At 33.6% G+C, this 26,113-nt stretch overlaps 2 protein-coding genes across 7 annotated transcripts in view; one reads left to right on the top strand and one right to left on the bottom strand.

Annotated features, from left to right (window-relative positions):
• Positions 1-5,600: 5,600 nt before the first annotated feature.
• On the bottom strand, positions 5,601-6,641 carry LOC106108880 (60S ribosome subunit biogenesis protein NIP7 homolog). The gene is made up of 3 exons (XM_013290191.1): positions 6,506-6,641; positions 6,133-6,425; positions 5,601-5,814 (listed from the first exon to the last, which is right to left on the bottom strand). The coding sequence occupies exons 1-3, from the start codon at positions 6,559-6,561 to the stop codon at positions 5,621-5,623; spliced, it is 543 nt and encodes a 180-aa protein (XP_013145645.1). The 5' UTR covers positions 6,562-6,641; the 3' UTR covers positions 5,601-5,620.
• Positions 6,642-6,887: 246 nt separating this feature from the next.
• The window catches only part of LOC106108879 (calpain-B-like), a 38,875-nt gene continuing 19,649 nt past the window's right edge, over positions 6,888-26,113 (top strand). Inside the window, exons 1-4 of one of the 6 annotated variants that reach the window (XM_013290184.1) lie at positions 6,888-6,965; positions 9,247-9,582; positions 24,712-24,888; positions 25,544-25,662. In XM_013290184.1, the coding sequence (XP_013145638.1) occupies positions 9,289-9,582; positions 24,712-24,888; positions 25,544-25,662 (590 nt within the window). In that variant the 5' untranslated portion in view covers positions 6,888-6,965; positions 9,247-9,288. The other 5 variants (XM_013290185.1, XM_013290190.1, XM_013290189.1 and 2 more) reach the window with 5 other exon arrangements.

Raw genomic sequence — 26,113 nt, 5'->3', positions numbered from 1 at the left:
GCAACGCGTCTGCAATTGCGAATGTCTATGGGCAGCAGTCGCTTTGCCATTCGCGGATTCAAGTAGCTGCTTGCGCGTTTGCCACCTTGTGATATAAAAAAAACTGATGAAACATTTTCAAAGTGTGTTTCTTACTAGAATAACCCAAAGATTGGAGAAGGTATTTTCTCAAAGCACATTGTAAATATGTTTATCAAGTTTGTACCAAGAGTATCGGCTTAACTGAAAATGGCTTTCGTGCCTCTTCGTACTTATTGCAATTTGAACTTACGTACCTTTGACACTTAAGACACAGGACTAGACAAGCACACTTGATATCCGGCTTAAATAAAAACGAAATAAATTATTAGATTTCTTAAGTAGTTTTATATTCACGTAAAAATATACTAATAGAAATATAAGGTGCCAAAGGTTTCATCACATCCAACGTTGCTTAGTCCGTTTTTTATAGTCAAATACCCAATTATTCGAGCCTGGCTTGCTACCAGGCTTATATTGGGCTTATCAGTAATTCGCACTCGAGATTATATTATGTAAATAAATTGTATTGCTTCATCGAAAACAGATTATCGTAAGCGAATTTTGGCGAACATGACGGGCTTAAGTACCGCGGTACAAGACTACGAATGCGGCTTCCCTCACTTATACAATACACACATTATTGTTAACAAATTTGTACTTACCAACTCGATGCACCGTTCAACGCCTGCAAGCCCCATTACGTCGCCTTTACTGTACTGCTGATGTACCCACTTGTAGAATATGTCGATGTCGAACACGAAATTGAAATAAAACTCTTTTAAAGCAAGCTAACAAACTGACACGCCCGATGTTATCGCGATATTCGAAATTCAAAAACTTTCGATAACAAAACAATCTCGCTTGATCTTGAATGCTCACTCAAGCGTAAATTCTGGCAACCGACTTACTGCCCTGCGTACACACGACTATCCAAACCCGCGTTTGGTAAAACCGGAGAAGAATTTTAAACTACCCTCTTTAATAAGAAAATAAAAGTAATTCCATCTACCTTGGCCTGTATAGAACCACGTAGTTTAAATCTATAGTTCCCCACCGTATATGGCGAACACATATCTGTCCCGAACACGAATCTTTATCTATCTGTCTATACTAATATAATAAAGTAAACACACACTAGTTACGTAGGATGTCAGCAATCACAAAATGTTTTTGAATGTACTTTTTAAAAAAGAGCACTACACTCGTCTTGTGGGTAAAGGAAAAAAACTACAAGCCAATAGCATCACAGAGACAAGATTGTTTTTTAAATCTAAAAAAGGCAAAGACCTTCGATGTCATATTGCCATTGGATTTTTAACATTAGAAAATAAAAAAAATATTTACTGCATGTAAACAATAAAATATAAAACAAAACAAACCTTAGCTAACAATTAAGAAGTACCAGGATAGCATAACTCTGTGGTACTAAACAAAAAATACACGCTCTCGCAGTTTGATTTTTGTTTAGAAAACATTTTTACGAAATAAAAACATTTTGTACACGATGTTCGTATTTGATAGATGTAACTTGTTAGCTTTTACCTTAATTAGTAAGTTACAAAAATTCTGTACAAATAAACGATGTTGTTTTCTACAAAACATTTTCCCTGAAATGTCATTTTATCCTTGTTTGTTGTTTATAGTGAGTTTTATTTTGTATTTCGAAGAATTTTACCTAAAACTTGTAGCTAAAAATAATAATAAGATTATGTTTTTTAGTTCGGCAAAAAGGACCGAATACCTAGTAATTAAATAAACAAGTAAATCATAAAATTCAAGCTGAATTTTGAAAATAAGATAAAAACGATAAGCTTAAAAGCTAAAATCCCAGCTATCAGCGTCATCTATATTCGATTAAGTGACAACTGTGTTGCTAAGCTGTTTTATTTCCAAAAAATTAACATAGATGTCACTATAACAATATTTTCTTTTAATGATCTAGTATGGCTTGATTGATTGTCTTATTTTTAAAATATGGACATACAAATGCCAACATCAATTAAGAAAACGCATTTTATATTGATTATTATAGAGGATCTTAATTACTGAATTCCTGTGACCTATTTTCCTTAATAGCTAAGGTACGTTCTATTGTAACTCAGCACGCGTGTAATGCCTTCTAATTGATGTGTTCATCTAATTAGTAGACTGGTATTCAGTTGTCAATCGCAAATGACACTGCAAAGACAGATCGTAACAATATAAGATAGTTCTGCAACTCATGATATTCTTAGATAAAATGTTATAATAAAACTTGCTGTTCCCGTGACAAAAAAACTTAATTGACCGACTTCTCAAAAGGAGGAATTCAAGGCGTCTGTATATTTTTTCTGTAACAAAACATAATTAAACATACTTAACAAGATTACAATACTATTTATTTATACCTAGTTCCTTTAATATTCTTTACCTTTACAGTTCTTTGAACGCAATAAATATTTATACTGTTTTGATTCACTGAAATCAAACAATCAGTGATATATTATATTCAATAGAGCTCGTTAATGTCTTCGTGGAACATTTCATATCTGATATTGGCTGATACCGAGTACCTATAACCCTTGAACAGTAATCCTTAAACCCGCTACACACCTTCAGTTTTAACTGAACTTTAGAATCAACATTGGTAGATCACGCTTTCACATCTTCGCACGAATGGGTCGGTTCGCCCGGTGCAATACCACGACCACACAAAGACAGGCGTGAAGTGGAAGCAATTCCGCGTTTCGTCTGATGAGTGTGGTGCCGGAGGCCCAATTTAATCTCTTTCCCGTTTTACCCTTTTTAAATAAGGAAAGGATTGGATGGGAAAGTGGATTTGACAGAGGAGAAGATACATAGGAGGGGGTATATTCTCTTTATGTGCGTCTCCTCCTCTGTCGGATAAGGGTAGGCAACGCATCTGCAATTGCGAGTGTTTATGGGCAGCGGTCTCTTCGCCATTTTGGCGGATTCTGGTGGCCGTTTGCTACCTTATTTTATAAAAAAAAAGATACCTTTTAACAAACATCAATTTAAACTTTCGCATAGTAGTAAGAAGTAAAATTTCATATTTATTTCAATGTAAAGTTCCATCTCAATCACAACACAGAGAGAACTCTTCCCTTGGGTTATCAAAGTTGTCGTAATTACTTTCGGAAGCGTTTCTTAACCTGATATCAAACTTGTAAATGAGTTTAATATAAAGGAATAAACAGATGGAGGTAAAAACTTTAATTATGTTAACGGAACAAGATTGAGGAAAGTTTTACATTTATTTTTAGGTTATGTTTGTTATTTTGAATATGGAGTAAAATTGAACTATTGCCTATACGATTTGTAATTACTAAAACTACAATTTGTATCAACTTTCTTTCACATCTGTACTATTATTATAAAATGAAAAGATTTGTATTTTTGGATTTCAGTAAATATATAAATAACTCAAAAACTACTGGGCCGATTTCAAAAATTCTTTCACCATGAGAAAGGTCTGTAATATGAGCTACGTTTTTTTTTTAAATTTCACGCGGACAAAGTCTCGAGCAACAACTAGTAATTCCTTCATTCCTAGACAAAATGAAGAGTACTGTATTAAAACAGAATAATACTGGTTTATTATTCTTTTTCTTCAATAACGACGACTGTGTGTCGCGAACCTTAAACAACGATACCGGTAAGACATTACCCACATAAAATACAGCCATCCTAACGTCACGCCATGTTTTATAGCGCCGTAAACTACCCGCAATAGCCACACACCCATACGCGTAATAAAGTGGCACGAATACAAAAAGAAGGGAAATTATCCTTTACTGTGTTTTATCCTCACAATTTGTCCTTTCAGTGGTGACCAAACTGACTGCTAATAGTTCGCAAGAGTTTTTTAAATTATAAGTTTATTGATGGAATTCTATCGACATCTTTCGGTACACTATCGAGACAAATTAGCCGATTAAGGACCTGTCCTACCAAATTGTAAACTGTCTGATAATACTCCAACGTGTAAAATATGTGATGGAAATATAGGATTTTGTTACCTTGTCTAACAGCTAGTCATTTTTAAGCTATCTGAGCATCTATCAGCCAGTAGTGGGACAAGCCTTTAATCACATTAATTAAAGATTTCCATCTGAACATACCTTTAACAAATCCCAGTATGTCATCTATTTTATTTTGTTTTTTTATTGACCGTATGTGTACAAGAAGCGTTTTTCGAACGTCTCTCGGTAATAAAGCACTGGAACTACAAATATCTTGTCTGTACACATATGCGCCGCCATCTTCAATCCGTCGCGATTCATGTCGACGCCCATGTCTTGATCATCTCTGACGATTGAATATTGAACATTTTATTATCAAAAGTGTTGGTATAAAAATCTAAATGGTTTAAACAGCCCTGGATTGTTCTAAATCATGTCGTTTAGTCCTTTCTTAGATCATTTTAATAGACTATTATAAATCTTTTGTTAGCAAAGCGGAAAAATATAGAACAATACCATTTTACCGCAAACATAATAACCATGGGTCAGACGTAGTAAATACTAAATTTTATTCAGTACCCTACATTTTTATTGTAATAATATATAAGTCGATTTTTATTAATTACTAATATTTATAATTACCATTTCAGGAAAGAAAAAGTTTGTTTGCATTTGATTCGATAATATCCAGGCTAGTGATAGTTTGTATTTTTATCATTTTTGGGCGACACACGCTAGTGTTACTAGCTGCTAAGCTAGTTAGTTGATGCGTGTGTGTATGAACTTACTGGAGCCAGTTAGCATCATACTATGCTAGTTGATTACCAGTCTGACCAGATGTGAACCGCGAATAAGATTATCGGTGTTTCACGATGTCATTGACGCTGTAATGTAAGAAATAGCGCCATCTGTTGATTTGCTGCAAAATAGAGATTGTACGTCATTCAAGATGCAAATTTTACCTCATTGCTCCATCTAGGAAGTACTGTTACAAGCTTTGTTCTCTGCCTTACTTTAACTCCATCTAGTTATCGATTTGTACAACTTATTGTACAGTGCTATGTTTTCAATTAAAAAAAGTGTCTTAATAAAAGGGGTAAATAAGGGAAGCCATATAGATAGCATTTATTTAAAATGTTTAGCTTTTTATACTTTTGAGTCTACATCAACAGTCCCTACGTAATATTAATTAACTGCAAAAATATTCACAGGACAGTATATTAAACATTTACATATAACTGAAATTCAGAGTGATACAATTTAGTACTACACATTGTCATACATAGATAAACTAGCTTTCGCCCGTGTGGAATAAAAAAGTAGCCTATGTGTTCTAGAATATCCTCTACATCTGTACCAAATTTCATCGAAATCAGTTCAGCCGATTAGGCTAAAAACTCTAATAAACATCAATCCATCTAATCACATTTAAATATCTTTTGCATTTATAATATTAGTATGAAGTATGATAACTACCTAGTTATCATTTGTGACTAATGTAGCTGAAAATTTAACATTTATTATGTTCACATACTAGTAAAACGTATTGTTATAGTAGGTTTTTAAAACAAATGAGAATCTACTAAACCTTTGTCTAAATTAAATAAACAACCATGATATTATCAAAACATTTATTCCTACATCAAAGTGTCTTCCGATCGTATATATTCTCCTATATCAGCTTGATGGAATGCTATATTAGCTAAAGGGTCCGCATGTCTGCACTCGGCTGTTGACCTGGATGTAATACCAAAACCGATTGGTATATCTGACATTGTGTATATCACTACACCTTGATGTTTCGGTGTGTTCTCCGTTATTCTTCCTAGACCTGGAAAATTTATAGCTTATAGTCATTTTTGGTGAATTTTGACACCTTATATCTGTGTATGGGAATATAATAAGAATTGTTAATGTTTTGTAAACTCTAAATGTGAAATTAGTTATTTTATTTTTAAATGTAATTTATCAATTAAAATGAACTGTTGGGAACTGGTTTCTAGCTGCCAATATGTACAGTAAAGAATGTTCTTGTTATTTTTTTAATAAACAGTGGTCTCCATCATTTTAGAGAATTCGGTGAAAGGTTAAAAACGTGAAGTACCACATAATTGATAAAAGACCACTAAAAGAAATTACAGTTACATACCACTTTTTAAAACATGATGTCCATATAAAAACTGTTGCTCTGCTGATGGTTTAACCCAAATTTTATAAGAAGCGTATGGTGCGATATAAGTCAATGCAGTTATATGTAATCTAAACTTGTTTGTTTTTGTGAATTTTCCGAAACATGTGCCTGCTGATACTAAATGGTCAGGGTTCACGGTCTGTGCAAGCTGCAATAGACGTTCCGATATGTAGTACACTCGATCCTTTTTCTCTCTAAAACAATACGTCCCATCTGGTCTGTCTATTAACAATTTTACATTCACGCCGATACTGAAAATAAACGGAAAATCATTAAACTTCAAGAAAAATTACCATTACACATTAGGTTTTGGTTTATTTAAACAACTCACTATTTACTTAATTTTTCAAATAATATTCGAGTTCTATCTTCTGATAATACCTTCATTTTTAATATTTATTGGGTTATGATTCGTATAAATAAAAACACGTGCAAACACAAACTGTGTTGATCAAGTTTGACGTTTGACGTTTCTTGACAGATGATAAAATGTTTCGTTCAAAAATAAAAGTTTAAACCAATGTGTTCACAATATAATATAAATCAATTCAAACGAACCCTGAGCCTTGAATATGCACGTATATAATTATTATTACAATATATGTTAAGTTAAGTTTAAATAATTAAAGCTAAACCATACTTTTTCCAACTTTTTCTGCAATTTTAGATAAGTAACTTGCAGCAGTACCAGCACGTCAACAGGTGATTGAACTGATCTCTGCCAATTCACTCTCCGTTCATTCAACTCATTCATTTCATTAGTTATTCAACTTCGTGAGAGTGTACTATCGGTAAGTTTTATCCTCAAACTTTTCACTTCTATATTCGTATTTATGAGGTTTTGTATATTATATCGTAGTTATATATGATCGTATAGGAATCAGTAAATTTCAATGCATACTACAAACCACATTATTACCTTTGTTTAAGTGTTCTTATAAAATCCAATTAGTTTTTCACATCTGTTTATTTTACGACCCTGAAACACTCTATCACGTGACAATAACAAAACGCTATTTGTGTGCAAAATCTATTTACGCTTTTATCAACAAAATTATTTTACATGTTAACACAAGACCTCATAAAACAGTTGCTAATAATCGTATTTAAAACAATCTGTCTTATTTAGGTACTAAATTAAATCGAAATATTTGAAGTACAACATTACATTTTTTTCTTTAAGTTCCAGAATGTTTTCCTTGAGGTTTTTATTTAAAATAAATTGTTCAATGAATCACAAGAGGAAGTTTTATAGCTTAACTGTGGCTAATTCATTCGATTATTCTAAGAAATGCATTCATTGTGATATGTACTTTGATTCTTATTATCGTATTTGTTTATTTATAAATCTAAAGCGGTACAAATAATATCAAACCATAGAATCCTCGCTAAAGGTAAACAATGGACTTTTGAATCATATAAGAATTTTCTTTGTTACTGTATTGATTCAAATTTATGTATTGTAGAGTTCGCAATGTTTAGATGAATGGATGTTTTTCTCTAAAACTCGAAAACAGAAACAGGATCCTAGAATTGGCGTAAATTTTTGTTTTTAATTTCGCGCGGATTTAGTCGCGGTAGATTTAGGCATAACTATTTATAATTAACGAGCTGTTGCCCACGACTTCGTCCGCGTGGTATTAGACATACGAACTATATAAATTACAAAAAGCTACGTATCCCTCGGGAACCGGACATTTCTCGGGATAAAAAGTAGCCTATGTGTTCTTCCAGACTATGCTCTAAACCTGTGCCAAATTTCATGGAGATCCGTTCAGCCGTTTAGACTACAAACGCTAACAAACATCCATCTATCCATCCAATCCATCCATCCATCTAAACTTTCGCATTTATAATATTAGTAAGATAGATGTTTTATAAAAGTATACCTATTCCAATATATTTCTAGGCAACACTTTGTTTAAATTTTAACTAGCTTTCGCCCGCAACTCCGTCCGGGTAGAATTAATAAAAACAAAAGTGAGCCTGTGTTCTTTCAGACCATTCTCTACATCTGTAATAAATTTCATCGAAATTCGTTCAGACGTTTAGGCTACAAACTCTAACAAACATCCATCCATCTAAACTTTCGCATTTATAATATTAATGAGATAGTAAGATTAGTAAGATAGTAAGATTCGTTGTCAGATTTATTAAAATTTAAACTAAAAAGTGATCGCTCATATATTAATAGTAAATGTTATTAGATTAGTTGTTAAAATAGTAATTTGTTTTCACATTTTGCAATATAAAAGAAAACTCGGAGCCTTAAAACCGAGTTCTTTAACGAGCCAAAACTTTTTACATTACCTTGCGAAAGTATAACTTTGTTTTTTAAGTATACAATTAGGATAATTAAAGAAAACATCCAATTAATTAGTCAAAATTCACGGCGCACCCTGAACGCAACTATTTTGTTAATTAAAGGACGAAACGAGGTCAGAAAGTCGTTGTTATGTCATTGGAAATTGGTAGGTGTGTTTAGGGGTGGCAATTTATTATACCAAAATACAAAATCATTGGCAATTTAACTTCAAACATATTAATAAATATGCCTTGTGATACGGATTTTTGCAATTCAAATTATTTCTGCATAGGAAACGTAGCAAGCAACAAAACATGGTTGCCATTTCTATGTATTCGGCTATCACTCAATTGTTTCCAAATTATTCATATAAAAATTGGAAGTAAAACGATTTTGACAACCCTATAGTTATTCCCAAAATGGCCAATTTATTTCACGTGTAAGCCACTCCTTTAAAAAAATACAAATTCGGCGAAATGACAGTAAAAATAATTTTATTGCCATACTGATACGTTATCATATAAATTGGATATTTATTTAATTGTTACAATTCACTTTGATATTTTTAGGAAAATGTTTTTTTACTTAAAGATGTAATTTTTACGGTAATAGATGGCGTTAGTTGTCATACAAATCATAAATTCACATTGATAGGTACGGAATAAAATGCCCTTTAAATTAAAGAAGATAAACTTAATTTACATTATAAAACTTTTCATAACAGAAAAAGAAACTATACTAAGTAATTAAATCTTTTTTTATTCCAGATTTTCTGCATACAATTTAATAATTTGACGTTTAACCTCAAAATGTCTTGGAATTATTATCCGAAGAATTTTAAAGCGAACGGTTGGGGTTGGCACAGAGGAGGGACAGCTGCAACCGCTGTACGTGGTTTCTTGAAGAGAGAAAGAGATGGAGAAGGGAGTTCTGAGCCGTTGGTCGGTAACGGGGGACTTTACCCTAGTCTGCCAGCAGAAGATGATACCATGTTCCGAACTGGAGGTAGACTGTATCCTTCTTTGCCCGCTGAGGAGTACGAGAGTGGTGCTGTTGAGGAGGTGATTGAGGAAGCTTGTGCATCTGTCAATGTTAATATGGTGGTAAGTGACAACCAGTTTTTTTTGTAATTCAAGAAACAAAAGAAAGTTATTAATTTCATCTTTTTTGTGTGTTGCCAGTAATGTCGGGCCCTGGTGTACCGATTTTTTTTTTATCCGAATGGTATTTTATCCTTGTGGCATTGTGGATGCCAATGTGTCTTATTTTTCTCAAAACAGGTTACACTTGTCTCATTATTGTATTTTCCTCAACTTTTACCTCGTATTTACGGTAAGGGAAAATATACGAGACATTAAATGTAACAGTAATTGATGCCAAGAAATATTTCTTTGATGTTGCGCCAAGTTTACATTTGTCGTATTGATCGCTTAGATATGTCATATCGGTCCTGGGTTCGATTTTCGAGACCGGGAATATTTCACAAAAATTACTTTTTTTATTAATGATGTTTTGCTACATGTTATTCGGCCATAAAAACCTAGGACTACATTATTATGTTTTTAAAACGTTTTAGGTTATTACAAAATTGAGTTTAACAAAAAATAATGTGTTAAAAGTACAAACTTAGGACAAAATGTTTATTGCCTTACAAAAAACTTATAAAGTAACGAGATGGGCAGAGAATATAGAATTCAGACATGTGTTACTTTGCAAATTATTCTCTGTGCGTACTCTATGCTTTACTTTCCTTTAGTTCGTAGAAAACGTCTCTAAAACTAAAGATAGAAACTCAATGGTAATATAACGTTGATTCACGACTTCCTCTCGATGTTCTGTCTTGTGTTTACAATGTAAAGCATTCGCATATCAGAGATACTTCAGATACCAGATTTTACTAACAAGTTCGTTGTAAGAGACGTGTGTAAATCAACACTGAATCAGGTCAAATATCAACTAACATAGGCTTGAACTTTGCAGTTGGCTTAAACTGACACTAAATGTTAAATTACGCAATTTACAATACGACAATGAAAAGTAAATCCAAATCAGCTAAGCCCTTTCTTAGATTATCGCACACAAACACATAGAAAAAGCGACAAAATTTTAACTCCAGTTCCATTGAAGATTGAGCAACCCTCACGAACACACTTAAAAAGGTTTAAGCGTGTAAAAGTCTCATAATCCTTTCATCCAGAATGTGTTCTGAAAATTTACCCCTAAAGTTCAAAAGGTTCAAAATACCAGCTAACATAGCGCTAACGGTTGTACTTCGATTCAACTATTTACTATAACTAGGGGAGCTGACGTCATAAATCCTTGGTGATTCACAAATCTCGCAAATCATTACTCTATAGACAAAATGGCCCTTGTCGGAGTATTGGCACAGTATATACTCTTCCATACATCCCTATCAGCCGTCATACTTAAATTCACTCATTTCTTATTTTGCACACTAGCCGATAGAGGCAGATCTAGAAAGAGATGGATGGATTGCGTGAAAGGTGACATGATCAAAAAGGGAGTGATGACAGATGACGTATGATAGAGTTATGTGGAAGACAAAAACCTATTGCGCCGACCCTACGGGAGTAGGAAAAGGAGGAAGATGATGGTCTTGGACTCTTTCCATCCATACTTTCTTCGGGCAGAGCAAGACTCTACCTTTGTAGCCATCAAAATTCAATTTTAATACTTATCATAACTGTATGAATTTACAAATTTAGTTGATCATCGTACCGGTTCCGTGTGAACCGTGCGTTTATTTCCAGGTCATTAATTTTAGCTGTTTTATGACTAATTGCGAGGCACATTTTATCGGATGACGTCATCAATAAAATTCATCATCAAATAAAGAAGCATGTTTTACCGTTTATACCAAAACGAGACGTTCTACGTCACACTGAGTCAGGAAATACGTATATTTGTTGATTCTGAGTCATGAGAATTCCTCATATCGAGGACTAATCATGTTGGGCTTAGTTTTAATGATAAGTATCGCATACAGTAATTGCAAACCGTATAATACATAATTATACAAGCTACAAGCAACCAATGACGTCATAGTGACGTTTCTAGAGACATGTTTAACATTCTCAGTGCAAGACATTTTTCTACTTCTCTTGTTTCATATCTTATATAGACTTCGACCGCGTGGAATTAAAAAATATAGCCTATGTTACTCACAAATAAATTACCTTTCTAACGGTCAAAGAATTTTTACAATCAGCCCAGTAGTTTTTGAGTTATTTCAATACATACAAAAATACAAATCTTTCCTGCTATAATATTATGTAGAAAGGGCTGAAATTAGGCCTCCATTTCAACCAGAGGAAACGCGGAATTACTTCCACTTCACGGCTGTCTGATGTGTGGTCGTGGTATTGCTCCGGAGGAGATAGCTCATTTACGAAAATAATAAAGTGGGCTCTACCACTGTTGACAGACGCCAGCAATAACACTTGAGTTGGCACGTCGCGCATAAGAGTAGTAAAGTTCCGGAAGTGCCAAGACAATTATCTTTCAGATCTCTAGACTAAATCCTATAGCATCTTCAGTATTGCCATAAAATGTAGGCATTGTTATGGTTTCCCACGTTTAATCGGATTTTAAAATTCAAGAACAAGGTCGAACAAAACAGGTTCTCAGTGTAACTTGCCATAATAAATTTTACATACTTATACTAAAGTAAAATTTATCGTAAGTAACTGTATCATGTTTTTAAAGCATTTTTTAATATTTTAAAGCATTATTTATAGTCTGGACTTTCAACATTTACTTGTCAATATAAGTTTAAACTTGCTACTAACTTAAATAACGTTCAGTTATACCTGAACAGTTAGAACTGAGTGTAATAAATCTGACAGACATCTTTCTGAGTTGAGAATGCGATATAAAAGGGCGTTGAGTTTCAGATTATTTTTAACCAGTTATTTATAACTTTACTCCACTCAACGAAATCGTGAATCTGCGGTGAAACACATTTTTACGTTGTTAACAAAGTGAATAATAATATGTTTATGAATATAGAAATTAGTAGAAAAAAATATTTTTTTCTATGTTCGTTTATCATTTAGAAATGTGTAAAGTTACTAGCTTTTACCCGCGTCGTCAGCAGGGATTAAAAAAAAATTATAAACAGCCAGTTCTATGCCTAATTTCGTTAAGAACCGTTTAAACAGTTTTGGAGATGCGAACTAACAAACATCCATCCAGACTTTCGCATTTATAATATTAGTATTATTAAAATTGTATAGGCTTTCAGCACTTCCTTCTAATTTCTTATTTTATAAAGAAAAAAGATATGTACTTTTTGTATGTAGATAACACAAAAACTACTGTGCCGATTTTAAAAAATCTTTCATAATTAGAAAGGAAATTTATTTGTGAGTAACATAGGCTTTATTTTTTCAAATTTCACGCAGACCAAGTCGTGAGCAACAACTAGTACAAAATATTTACGTATGTTCTTTTAACCAGTAACGATATAAGTATGTGATATAGCTACGGGTCCTATCTTGTACGCAACCTTCACATACACCCATTAATCTGTTATTATTTCGTGTGATGTCACCATAACCGCAATCGAAAAATCTCGCATTACCTTCACGCTTGCTATATTTGGCAATACTTTTAACTCGAACTAAATACGAGAAAAATATCTCGCGTAATAATTACATCAACATTTTTAAAGGTTTCTTGAATACCTCGTACAAGTTCTGTTATTGTGAAACATGGTATAGCATATTTTTAATGGCTTTTTTATTTGGGGCACTAGAAAAGGAACAGAACTAGAAAAGATCACAAATTAATATAACAACCACTTTATATTTCATACTTATGTTAGTTACTACTTTGGCACTTATATAGAGCATAGTCTTAAAGAACACTAAGGCTACTAGTGTAAAGCTACTAAGTATTTTTAAATTCCGCTCAGACGAATTCGCAGCAAAAGCTAGTATTACAATAAATGCTACTGCCATAATTTGTGCAGACAGACCGACGTGTCGATAACAATTATTCAAGGTTAGGTTCAATATTGCTAGATAAATTGGAAGCCATTATTCTCTTAACTACAGCGTATTTTACTGTACAATGTTGTATTTATATTTTTCAATTATAGGAGGACATAGTAAAAAATAAATTATACATTTCAGTAAATTACGTCATGGTTTACACTGGCAATCTTAAGTTATAACACTACCGCATTGAATAGTCCTCTGCCGGGTTTCATGGCGAACTGAACGAATGACTTTTCAGTTTGGTCGTGGAAAATTTAGAAATCTGTCAAAATCCGTGATACTTTTTTTGGGTACGGTGGTGTTTTGTGGAAAAATTGTTTTTAAATTATGAGTTATAGTGACTTTTTAAAGATTGCTATAAGTTTTCTTATTGTGCTGTGTTTTACTTCACCATTTTGTTGATTTCTTTACTTCCATGTGCTTGCTATTTGCTAAATTATTTAGCACTAGTTATGAGATGACCTCATAGTTATAATCTTTAATAATTATTTGTGTTTCTTCATATTAAACTTTTTATACATTTAATCGATTAATCGATTTAAGCTTACATTCTAACATTGACCTAGTTTTAAAGTGTTACGACGAAATGTATATTTTAATTACCCCACCTACTTACAGTTACACCCTTTTTAAACATTAAAAATAAGTCTTGTGCTATTAAATTATTTACATACATATTTCTTATAAATTCATGCAGAAAGTGACATTACTCCTTTTTTTTTTACTTATAAATACTATTAAAACTGAACTAAAAATAAATCATTTCGTCTTATTAGAACAATTCAAAAAAATCTTATAAGAATACTGTAATACCATTGATTTCTGGCCATTTATTTATTTAGGGCTCATTTGTAAAGGTTTAAATATCTTAAAATAAAATTCATTATTTTTTTTCTTTTTTTTTTTAAACAGCAGTTCATTGTAATAAGCAAGGAGGTCAATTAGCACACCTATTTGATGATGTCATAACAATAGTTATCTAACATACCTCTAATGCCAGTCAGTACCATGATCACATTCAGTGTTTACAGCTTTATGTGGATAATGCTGTGAGAACAATGTATTTTAACTATAAAAGTGTTATTTTTAATTGTTGTTCAGTGTCTAAAGTAATCGGTAAAATGGTGTTAATAGAATAGATAACTGGGTAAATTGGATGTATTAAGTCTGTTTCTTCTTGTGTCTTTGCCTTTTCCCAGTTATTTGGGGTCTGCCTACCATGTCCTAAGTCTCCAGACAGCATGAATCTTAGAGTCTTGTTCATCAAGTTTTATTGCCTTCATTTATATTATTGGATTTTTAAGTCTGTATAATGAAGTACTAATTTCCTATTATTTATTATCTATTGTATTGTAAAAGCTAAAATATAGAGTAAAAAAGTCTTAAAGTTAGCTGTAAATCTAGTATCGCTGATTTAAAAAATAACTACATTTTAAATCCTTGAAAAATTCACTTGTTTCCAAGTTTTTCTACTTTTATTCAAGTTCCTGTACAGATTAAAAAAAATATTGAGTCTCTCAGATGCTTCCTGTCTATAACCATACAGCATAAAGCTCTGCAAATCCATTTTAATATTAAATTCCTTACTGTACCAAAAGCACAGCACAATAGGTTAGCATCACAGATTAAAAATGTATCTCCTATAGAAAATATGTGATAGTGAAATGAGAAAGTAGTTCAGTGACCTCGTAATGGCGGGGCAAAATGGCGGTAATTTTGGTGCGTTAATACAAGGAGCGGGTAGACAGATATTGAATCAAGGAGGGCAAGCATTACTGCAATATGGTGCTCAAGCACTCGGGAATATTATCAATGAAGTCTTCCAGAAAAAGGAGGTTGAACAAAAGAGGTTCCTACCGAGTATTAAGAATTATAAAGTGGTGAGTATTTGAGACATCAAATGTTCTAAATAGCATAGGTTACATCTATCTATACTAATATTATAAAGAGGAAAGATTTGTATTTTTGTATGTATTGAAATAACTCAAAAACTACTGGGCCGATTTTAAAAATTCTTTCACCATTTGAAAGGAAAATTATTTGTGAGTAACATAGGCTATATGTTATTATAAGAACTATTAATAAACCGCATGTTTCTGGTCGCCGGCGTTAAAAATTCACTAAACTTTAACTTTTCTCGGCTTAGCTGCCTTTAGGCACGGTTTACCATTAGAAGTATATAAAAATGATGTATGAAAGAATTGTAGTTCTCAAATTATTCTACAGAGAAGTCCATGTTAGCATATATCTTTAATGTTTTATATTTTTTAAATTGTTTGGCGTGGCCAACAGTTTCTAATTAGCAAATGCAAGATTTGGTTAACAATCACATCATTCTAGATATTCATTTTTCTTTGTTGATGTCTTAAATTAGTTAAAATCTTTTATGAAAATGTTTTTATTGTTATATTTTCTGTAGCAAAATTATATGTTGACTAATTCTAATATAGGAATTTGACTAATTAAATATAGTGTCATTCAAGTTAATTAACAGGACATGTCTATGCCACAGATAATAATATTTATTTAATATAAACAAAAGGTACAGTCACATACATAATTTAATGAGTCATCAACATTTTTGCATAGTTTTTTTAATATATTCTGTTAATTTTTACTATCCCAAAGATTATTGCCTATTAAATTCATGTTAAGAATATTCTTATATTTAGTTTTCGATTTCAAAAAAATATTTACCGGTAGTTAGCTAATTTATCACTAACGCTTATTACTAGATTTTTTTTTAATAAACAATTTCAATCATACTTTATACTAATATTATAAATGCGAAAGTTTAGATGGATGGATGAATGAATAGATGTATGGATGGTTGTTTGTTAGAGTTTGTAGCCTAAACGGCTGAACGGATTGCGATGAAATTTGGTATAGATGCAGATGATAGTCTGGAAGAATCCATATACTACTTACTTTTGGTCTTTTTAATTCTTCGCGGACGGAGTGGCGGTCGAAAGCTAGTCTTAAATAAAATCATGGTCGATATTAGAAGTTAACTAATTAGACGCGTTTAATATGAGCTCGACTGTACTTCGTATAGTTTGCGCGTAACCCACACTGGTATATGAAACGTAAACGAATTCCAAGAGACCGTGTATGTGCGGTAGTTATCAAGGACGTCGTCTATATAGACTGGTACATTTATAATGCCGATAGCCCAATGGTTAAGAGTATCGGAAATCTGACTGTGTTTGTTTCGAATCCCGGTTAGATGTGAACCGTATTGAGTAAAGCTTATTTGGCATGGTTATCTATACTTTTATAAAGAGGAAAGATTTGTATTTTTGCAATTATTGCATGATTAAAAAGCCCTGTTATTACTTAGTAACATAGCCTATATTTTTAACACTTTCTAAATCTCACGCGGGCGAAGTCGAGCAACAGGTAATACTAGTAATATCTTCCTTAGCTTCAGCAGGAAAGACAGATGCCTCTGGATACTCGGAAACTGTGAAATATATGCCTACTGTTAGTCCCCCCCCTTGATTATAGGAAACCACCTCCCCCCCCAGACCACCAGCTGACGTCTGGACTGGTCCATGTATAATTTAAAAGCATATTATTTTCAAATATTTGAATCTGATTTTAATTTTATTGCACTCTTGTGACATATGTGAATACAGTTGTTTTATTTTTAGAGAATGTTGCATTGTAGAATGTCAGTATTAAATAATCTAAGACCCGAACTATACCTAAACTGGATAAAGAACTAGTTTCTTAAAAACTGGTTGTGAAAAATAAATTGATAATTATAATGCACATAAATTGAATGTGTTTATTCTATTTTTAATGCTCTGTATCTGGGAATGTGTACTGTCAACAATAAGAGTGTGCGCACACCTTTGACTGAACTATCGCACAACTGTTTAGTCTCGCTTTAATTCCTATGAGCTTATATGGAGCGCACACTACTCTTTTTTAGTTGAGTTAACTGTGATACAATCGACAAACGCACCACAGTTGTGCGATAGTTTAGCCAAAGATGCACCCCTTAGTGCCCGCTCTTAGTGTTAGCTATTAACTCAAAATTATTCATAACTCCCGACTAAAAGTATATGTATATTTCACCCAAGACTTCTTAAAAGAGAGTACAAAGGAATCAAACATCGCCCACGTAGTTTATTGACCGAGAAGTTGCAAATTAAATACGTGAACATAAGAATTTAAAGGAACTGATACAAATGTTGATTATTTTTTTTGAATATTAGTATATTTTTGTTAATTTACTAATATTTCCTTTAACCATTCCAACTAAGCTATATGCTTGTTCTAGGATATGGTTGACAATAGTCGAATGGCGGGATTCGAATCCTCCATCCATTAGGCTATTGGCGCTTCGATTATCGATTATTCCATTATCTTAAAGGAACATAAATTTACAATTATCTTGAAGTACTCTTTTCTAGAAGTCCGTCAATTTAATAACGGAACTTATTTTACAATCAGTCAAAAAACCATTTCTATAAGTAAGAGAATATTGTCATCATACTCCCTGAAAAAAGTAGATAACTGATATTTTGTAAAGTAAAACGTCGATAAAAACTCGTAGCACCAATACGCATAGTTCGTTCTTTCCTACACTTTTCCATTCATTGGCTCTCATCCAATATACGGGCGTGGTCTCTATTGATTGTAACACAATAATACTTTAGTTATTCACCTATACATATACGTAAATAAACGTCAGAGAACTAAATTTCATCACCATTTTAATGGACTCATGACGTTCTCTTGTAACTTCCTCGGGCAATCTCGATCTCAAACTTAGAGTCCTTTAAGAAAGAACCTCACAAAAGCTGAACCTACATGGGCGTCACCACTTAACTTAGGCTCCCTGTTTGTCCTTTCTTTTGTTAATTTTGACATTATCATGTGTGATTTTAAGCTACATTGTGATACATCGAATGCCATTGGCTGAAGATGCATATGTACAATCGGAAAAACTGGTGGTGTTGTACCCTAAAAGCTACAATCGTTTGAATATTTTAAAACGAGACGCTAAACAAAAACCAATACAACGCTTATGTATCCATACGAAATAGTCGGTTAGTGGTACACGGGTAGGTTAGCATGGTATGGGCATGTTAGGAGGAGGGATGAATCGCATGTTACAAGGAGAACGTTAGTTATGAGTGTGGAAGGGTACATCGGTAGAGGTAGACCTAGAAAGAGATGGATGGATTGTGTAAAAGGTGACATGATCAAAAAGGGAGTGATGACTGAGATGACATATGATAGAGTTATGTGGAGGACAAAAATCTGTTGCGCCGACCTTACGGGAGTAGGATAAGGAGATGATGATGATGAGTAATACACGGGTAGTATCTATTTATTACTATACCTTAATTTGCACTCATTGCTATCTAGTTAGTTATTTCTATAGGCGGAGTTTATCTCGAATGAACAAGGCATTTAACCTGAAGTGAAACACTGCGGATATCCGCGATTGTACATGCATGAATTATTTACATTGTGATACAATAATTAAATAAAGCTGTACGTATTATGTACAAATGTCGTTTATTTTACAACTTCCTTTAGTTTCTTGGCGATTATGTAAATATATGAATGTGTCATCAAGTAATTATGGCTTTATTTCAATTATTTCCATGCCTAATGAATCATGCCTCAGTTTATGTCGTTTTCTCTGTTTTTTTCTAAGAGATTAAAAGGGATGTCATGATTCCGTTCAGATGTTTCTACAGGAACACATTATTGGGTATGGGTTGTATGCTGTTATTGACTTCCACGTATAGAAAAACATACAGCCATTCCACTCATACCTTTACAAAATGTAAGAGATAGCAATCTTATCTTATTTCTTACAAATATTATAAATGCAAAACTTTGGTTGGATAGATGTTTTGTTAAAGTTTGTAGCCTAAACGGCTGAACGCATCTCGATGAAATTTGGCATAGATGTAGAACATAGTCTGGAAGAACACATGGACCACTTTTTTATTTTTTTTTAAACAGTAATATGTGTGTTTAGGAAGACGATAGTCTGGGTAGTGTTTGGTACATTCTGTAATATCAGACATGATCGTTAGGCTAGTCTTTCAGTCTCGTCAATTGAACAATTGGTCGTCATGAGCAGAGGTCAATCCGGATTAAAGGTCAAACCATGCTAAATGACACTTAATTCTTTACTAAGGTTTCACTTATTTTAAACGAATAATTACATTTTTTGATTAAATTTATTCTTTACTAGCTGTCACCCGAGAGAAATTTAAAAAAAGTAGCCTCTGTTCTTCCAGATTATCCTCTATGAAAAATTTCATCGAGATCCATTCAGCAGATTCTGCTAACATCTAAACTTTCAGATTTTTAATATTACTAGCTTAGTCTTAGACTTAGCCCACGTGATGTTATAAAAATAGCATATATCACTCACAGATAAATTACCTTTATACCGAAGAAAGAATTTTTAAAATCGGCCCAGTAGTTTTTTAGTTATTTCAATACGTAAAAAATACAAATCTTTCCTCTTTATAATATCAGTTTATATTATTAGGAAGTAAGATCGCATTATGACGTGTCCCCAAGCATAAGAAAAATGTGTGAGAAAATAACAAGTTTAGTAAAACCACGTAGTGACTTTTTTCTGGTACGGTTTATTGGTTTCAGTAACATCTGGTACGTTTAATGGTTTAAACAGTACAGCTTCTGATTTGATCGTAAACATATCAAATGCTTCTAAATAGATGTACTTAACTATTACACTATTTATATTTACGATAGTAGTGCGATACTACTGGAAGTTTGAGATTAGCCCCAGTAGTAGAGAAGGTAAGGAGTAAAAGGTTAGCATGGTATGGGCATGTTATTTTTTTTTATATAACATATGGTGGCAAACGAGCAAGCGGCCACCTGAATCTACCAATATGGCGAAGCAACCGCTGCCCATAGACATCCGCAATTGCAGATGCGTTGCCTACACTTATCCGATGGAGGAGGAGACACATAAAGAGGATATTGCCCCTTCCTAAGCATCTCCTCCACCATCAAATCCACTTCCCCTTCCCATCCTCTCGTTATAAGAAAAGGGTGGTAAAGAGAAAGGGACGTAAATTAGGCCTCCGGCACCACACTCATCAGACGAAACACGGAATTGCTTCCATTTCACGCCTGTTTTCTGTGTGGTCGTGGTATTACACCGGGCGTGCCGGCCCATAAATGTGGTTATGTTATGAGGGATGAATCGCATGTTACAAGGAGAACGTTAGTTATGAGTGTGGAAGTGTATACCGGTATATAAAGAGGAAATATTTGTATTTTTGTAGGTAGAATAAAGATCATTCAATTCAGTGTAGACTTGGTTCCGTCTTTAAATTTATTTAACCACCCTATGTACTAAGTTCGTCGTCCCTTAGTCTAGACAGACGAAGGGCATCGTGTCCGTCTAGACAAGGGTAAATTGAAAAGCGATTTAATGGCTACAGTTAGTTTGTAATTGATGTCTATAATTATAGTTACATTTGTGAATTCTAGAAAGTTCTAATTCCTACTTTACATACTCCTACGTAAGAGTATTTTATTTGTCACTGGCTGTTGGTCATGAATTCGTCCGCGTGAAATTACAAAATATAGCCTATGTTATGTTACTCACTGATAACGTAGCTTTTTAATGGTGAAAGAATTTAAATCAGCCGCGTAATTTTTGTTTTTTTTTTTTAATACATAAAAACATACAAATCCTTCCTTTTTATAATATTAGTATAAATTAAGCAGGCCCTTAGTGTACAAATCAAGTCTAAGGGACTCCTTTACCGTTTATAAAAAGACTGTGTAATCCAGTCAGTCTATTTTTTTATGTTAGTGCCCTGTAATGTCTTTCTTCAATATAATCTCGATTGCTATTGATCGAATACGGTTGCCGGCCCTCACGTGCTTGAAAGTCTAAATATAACCACACTTGACATTGTTACTAATGCTCTATATATTTTTTTTATTTACATATATATACTATGAAGGCGTAGGAAGGGGAATTATCCTCTTTCTGTGTGTCTTCTCTATTTATTTAAACTAGGCAACTGAATCTGCACTTGTGGATGTCACTTTCAACGAAGGTAGACGTTTGCTCGTTTGCCTTTTGTTTTAACTCGTTCAACTAGCTACTCGTATTTTGTTTCTCTCTCTTTCAATAGTCTCTTATGGTGGTGTCAGCTATTCTAATTAAACTCTTCCACTTAGCTCTATCCTCAATATCTTAGCCTGATAACTGGCAGTCGACCATCTTAACACATCTTTCTACCTAGTTTTGAGTCCACTGATCTGCGATCTGTGTTTGTTTGTCAGTTTTATATGACTTAGAACTGGCTTAAAAAGCGGTCTTTTATCTGCATATATCGATACAAAGCTTTGCATTTAATAGGTTTTTTCATATCTTATCGTATTCATTTGTTTGAATCATAAAAGTCAACAAGGGGTAATCTAATCCAATGTCATTACGATTCGTATTACCTTGGGCTACAGGAAAGCAAAAAATACGTTACTGATAGTTACAACGGAACTTCTGATAATAGTTTGTTTATTTTACAAGAATTCGAACGTCGATAGCTCAGGGGCTATGCACTTGATTTGTATAGCTCATTGGTTCGAATCCCGCCATCGTCTTATTGTTTTTCTTACTTGACGTTCTTATGGTAAAGGAAATCATCGTGATGCAACCATATCTGGGAAGAAATTCAAAGATGTGTTTTAAGTAAACCTGCAGTGGGCCAGCGTGGTTAACTATGGCCTAGTCACCCCTAACTAAGAGTAGGCCCCGTGCCCGAGTGGGGACATATAGTGAGCTGATGACTGATACTTTGAAGCTCTTGTGAAGTATTATTCCCAACTGTCACCCCGCTCTGTCCCCACATGGAGACAGATGAGAATAAAAAGTTTTGTCCGTCCTATCTTTTGCGACGAGTGGACGGTTGGGACTTATTTTATTTCATAACGGTTTCATCTGTCACCTTTTGGTGATAGTAGGACTAAAAAGTGGGACGGATGAAACTTTTTATGATCACGTGGGGACAGAGCGGGGTGAAAATTATATACATTCTATTTATCTTAATATGTAGACATTCTGAATCAATAGTTGTGCTCGCAATGCTTCAGAAAACTTTCTTACGAAAGCATCTAAACAATAACGACAAAAAAATTAAAAACATAAAATGACGTCAAAACACTAAATAGAATATTGCATTTTTAATTACAACCATCCCCTATGAATTTGTCAAATTAAACTCTATGAATTAATTCATTAACTAAAAGCATTGTTAGAAGTTAATACAGCGTCATTAATAAACAAAGTGATATACTTGCCACTCCTAAAATGAGTCCCACAAGGTTGCAACTTGGACCCACTGTATGCAAGACATCTATAATATTTAAAGCCTGAGTCTCACTGGTTTAAAGCTAATCCTTGCTATAAAGCTAGTGATCTAAGATGTATCCATTTTCATTAACAAAACAATGGTACAAAGGCTTTTTTTAACGTTTTCCCGTCCACATATGACGTGGGGACCTTCAAAAGGAGAGTGAACAGCTACCTATTAAGCTAGTGCCTACCATCTTTCTACTGCATCGTCACTTCCTTTAGGTGGGATCGTGGCCAAGCGCTAGCTTAACAAATATTGAAAAAAAAACAAATTGAAAATTATGGAATGTAGAATTTTAAACATGTTTTGTTTCCAGTATCCCTAATTGAAAAGGATAAACACGATTAATATGTATTTATGGAAAATGAATTTACAGAACATGCGTGTTTTCCTTTAATAAATTAAAAATCTAATACAGTAATGTCTAAAGGCCTAATTAATAATTGTAACAAAAAAAGTCTTTAATTGTCAAACGTGTTATTCCATGAATTATAATTGTGTTGTGTAGTACAAGCTTTATAGGTCTCTACGGGGTTATGATGTTATCGTCCCATAGGTATTTACGCGACATTAAATACTGCCCGTTATCAACTACCATGGTCAGTCAATATTTTCATTTCATACTGAAATAATCACACATCGGACGTTTGCTACGAAACTATGTATTTTATAGTGACTAAATAATATTAGATTCAAATTACGGTTATTAGTATCGGTAAATTCCAAATAAATCTAACTAATTTATAACAAAGAACGTGAACAGTCCTTGAGCTAAAATTTCAAGGGCAACCTAATTTGATAATTTATATTTATTGACGAGTGTCGATCATTGCTCAGTAAATGTCAATCCGTGATAGAAGAATGATGGAAATCAAAGAGGATATAGTCAAGTTGAGGAAAGATGAGATACGTAATTTGACTACGACATACTATTCTCCAACAGTAACGAATGCTGTTACAACATGGAAGAGAAAATCAGTGACGATTTTATCTCCAAAATCTGGACAGATCTCACGGCAAAAAGGAACGCAAAATACTTCTGGATTCTTTTCAAGAATATTAAAAGATTTCAAGAAGACGAAAGTATCCGATTTCGAATACCAACAGTCTAAAGTAAGACAGAATAGTTCTTATAAACCGTTCTGGGCGACGAAAATTAAAGAACAAAATATGGAAGATTTAGCAATAAAGAAGAAAGCAGATGTTTCAGAAAGAAGTAATTCTGTATACAACAAAGGCTTCGTGTTCCGTAAAGAATCTGATACACCTACTGTTGTTATAGCGGATGACGTTAAAAGTGTACAATCACCTAAAAAGCATTCTAATGTTGATTATAGTAAAGATAATAAATTAAAACCATTGCCTAATGATAGAGGCAGCAAAATGATTATGCCTACAGGAGAACGTTTGTATTGGGTGCGTTTGTTAACGTTTTACTTACGTTTTTTTCTTCAGTTTGTGGTTTAAAAAATATTACGAGTATGTGTGTAATCAATGGCCAATGGCATTAAATATTTTTATTTTTATAAAAGTTTCTTTATTAGGACAAAGGGCATAAGGATCTAGGAAGGTCTAGAAGAGGGCGGGGCAGCTACTATTAAAACTTTTATATTCTTTACCATTATCGAAAAATTATTAAAAATCACGGCAACTGTATGTAAAATAGTATATCTCTTAATTTGTTTGTGTTATAGATTATTAAGTTATATTTAAGTTTTGTTCATAAGTTCTGTAAGTTATGTGATACGTATCGAAACACTTGTGAAAAAAGTTCCTTTCATATGTACTTAGTTGATTTGTTAATTCTTATTTACATTTTTGTCTCCAGCTCGGTGAGACCCGTCCATCATCATTCGGACCAGCCACCTACCAGGACTTCAAGGACATTCGTTCTCGCTGCCTAGCTGAAGGTAGATTGTTCGAAGACCCGGAGTTTCCAGCGGTAGACCGCAGTCTGTACTACAAGGAGCGCCTTGATAGACCCATAACATGGCTTCGACCAAGCGTAAGTAAAAGACAAAAATGATAATAAAGTAGACCCTGTTTGCATTATTCCAGTCCAGCTATCGAATCCAGCTTATCGTTTACTGAGTGGGCTTTTCTATAAGGTGGCCAGAGAACGAGCTGCCACCTGAATTCGCCCCAAAAACGAAGCGATTGCTGATCGTACATTTCCGTGATTGTAATTGCGTTGCTTACCTTTTATTGGAGGATATTTTCTCCTCCTTTACCATCTCCATTACGGTCAATGCTACTTTTCTTATAAGGAAAGGATGAGATGGGAAAGGGATTAAAATTAGGCCTTCGACACACAAATTAGCTGTAATCTGGATTTAATTGTTGTACTACTATAATGTAAACTGTTAAAATGTTTTTGTTACTGCCACTACAAATCAAAAATTGGCATTTCTTAACCCTGGTTTTCGCGGAACTTTCTGCCTCGGAAATAGACCTCGCCGGTATTTCCAAACCATTATGACTAAAGGTCCTTCAAGAAGCAAACCTTCCATTTCCTTAGAGACTGCAACGTATTTGTAGTTCCTTTGGTGTTGCGAATGTCCATGGGCGTTGTTGATCACCTTGGTCCGCTAGCTTGATCCCCTATTAAAAAAAAAGCTATGCATTATTTAATTTTTACATTTTAAAAATAATGTTTTCAGGAGATATGCGAAGACCCGCAACTCTTCGTCGAAGGGTACAGTCGTTTCGATGTGCAACAAGGCGAGCTGGGCGATTGTTGGTTGTTGGCCGCGGTTGCCAACCTCACGCTGCATAGGAAGTAAGTTAAAAAATGATTTTGCCAGAGGTTGCAACCATGAGAAATTGTATTTGTCACCTTTTCTATAGTTAAAGAATATACGTAACTTTCGCCCGCGACTCCGTCTGTGTGTTAAACAAAACAAAAGTAAGTTGAGATCTGTTCAGCAGTTTGAGTTACAAATTCAAACAAAAATCCATCTAAACTTTTACATTTATAATATTAGTTTTTTTTTATATAAATTTATGAAATGCACATATATTAGTATTATATAATAATTTTTGCATATTTCCTATAGTTTTGTGGTTTATGTTAACATATAATCATTAAGGATTCAATTTAACGCAAACAACTCATTGTATTTGATATTGTAATTTCCTGATTCATCATCCACTTGCCCTTATCCCTTATGGAGGGTCGGCACAGTATGTGCTGCTCTTCCATACATCTCTATCAGCCGTCATATCTGAAT

This window comes from Papilio polytes, unplaced genomic scaffold (assembly GCF_000836215.1).
Source record: "Papilio polytes unplaced genomic scaffold, Ppol_1.0 DF821400.1, whole genome shotgun sequence".
NCBI classification, from domain to species: Eukaryota; Metazoa; Arthropoda; class Insecta; order Lepidoptera; family Papilionidae; genus Papilio; species Papilio polytes.
Note: the sequence above shows the minus strand (reverse complement) of the source record. Positions and strands in the feature narration are given on the sequence as shown.

What these genes read in the sequence shown, in the direction of transcription:
- LOC106108880 (XM_013290191.1), bottom strand. Translation starts at nt 6,561, where the DNA reads ATGAAGGTATTATCAGAAGATAGAACTCGAATATTATTTGAAAAATTA. An exon ending in TTTGAAAAATTAAGTAAATA is followed by an intron (nt 6,426 to 6,505) that starts GTGAGTTGTTTA and finishes GTTTATTTTCAG; the next exon opens with TATCGGCGTGAATGTAAAAT. An exon ending in ACATCATGTTTTAAAAAGTG is followed by an intron (nt 5,815 to 6,132) that starts GTATGTAACTGT and finishes TAAATTTTCCAG; the next exon opens with GTCTAGGAAGAATAACGGAG.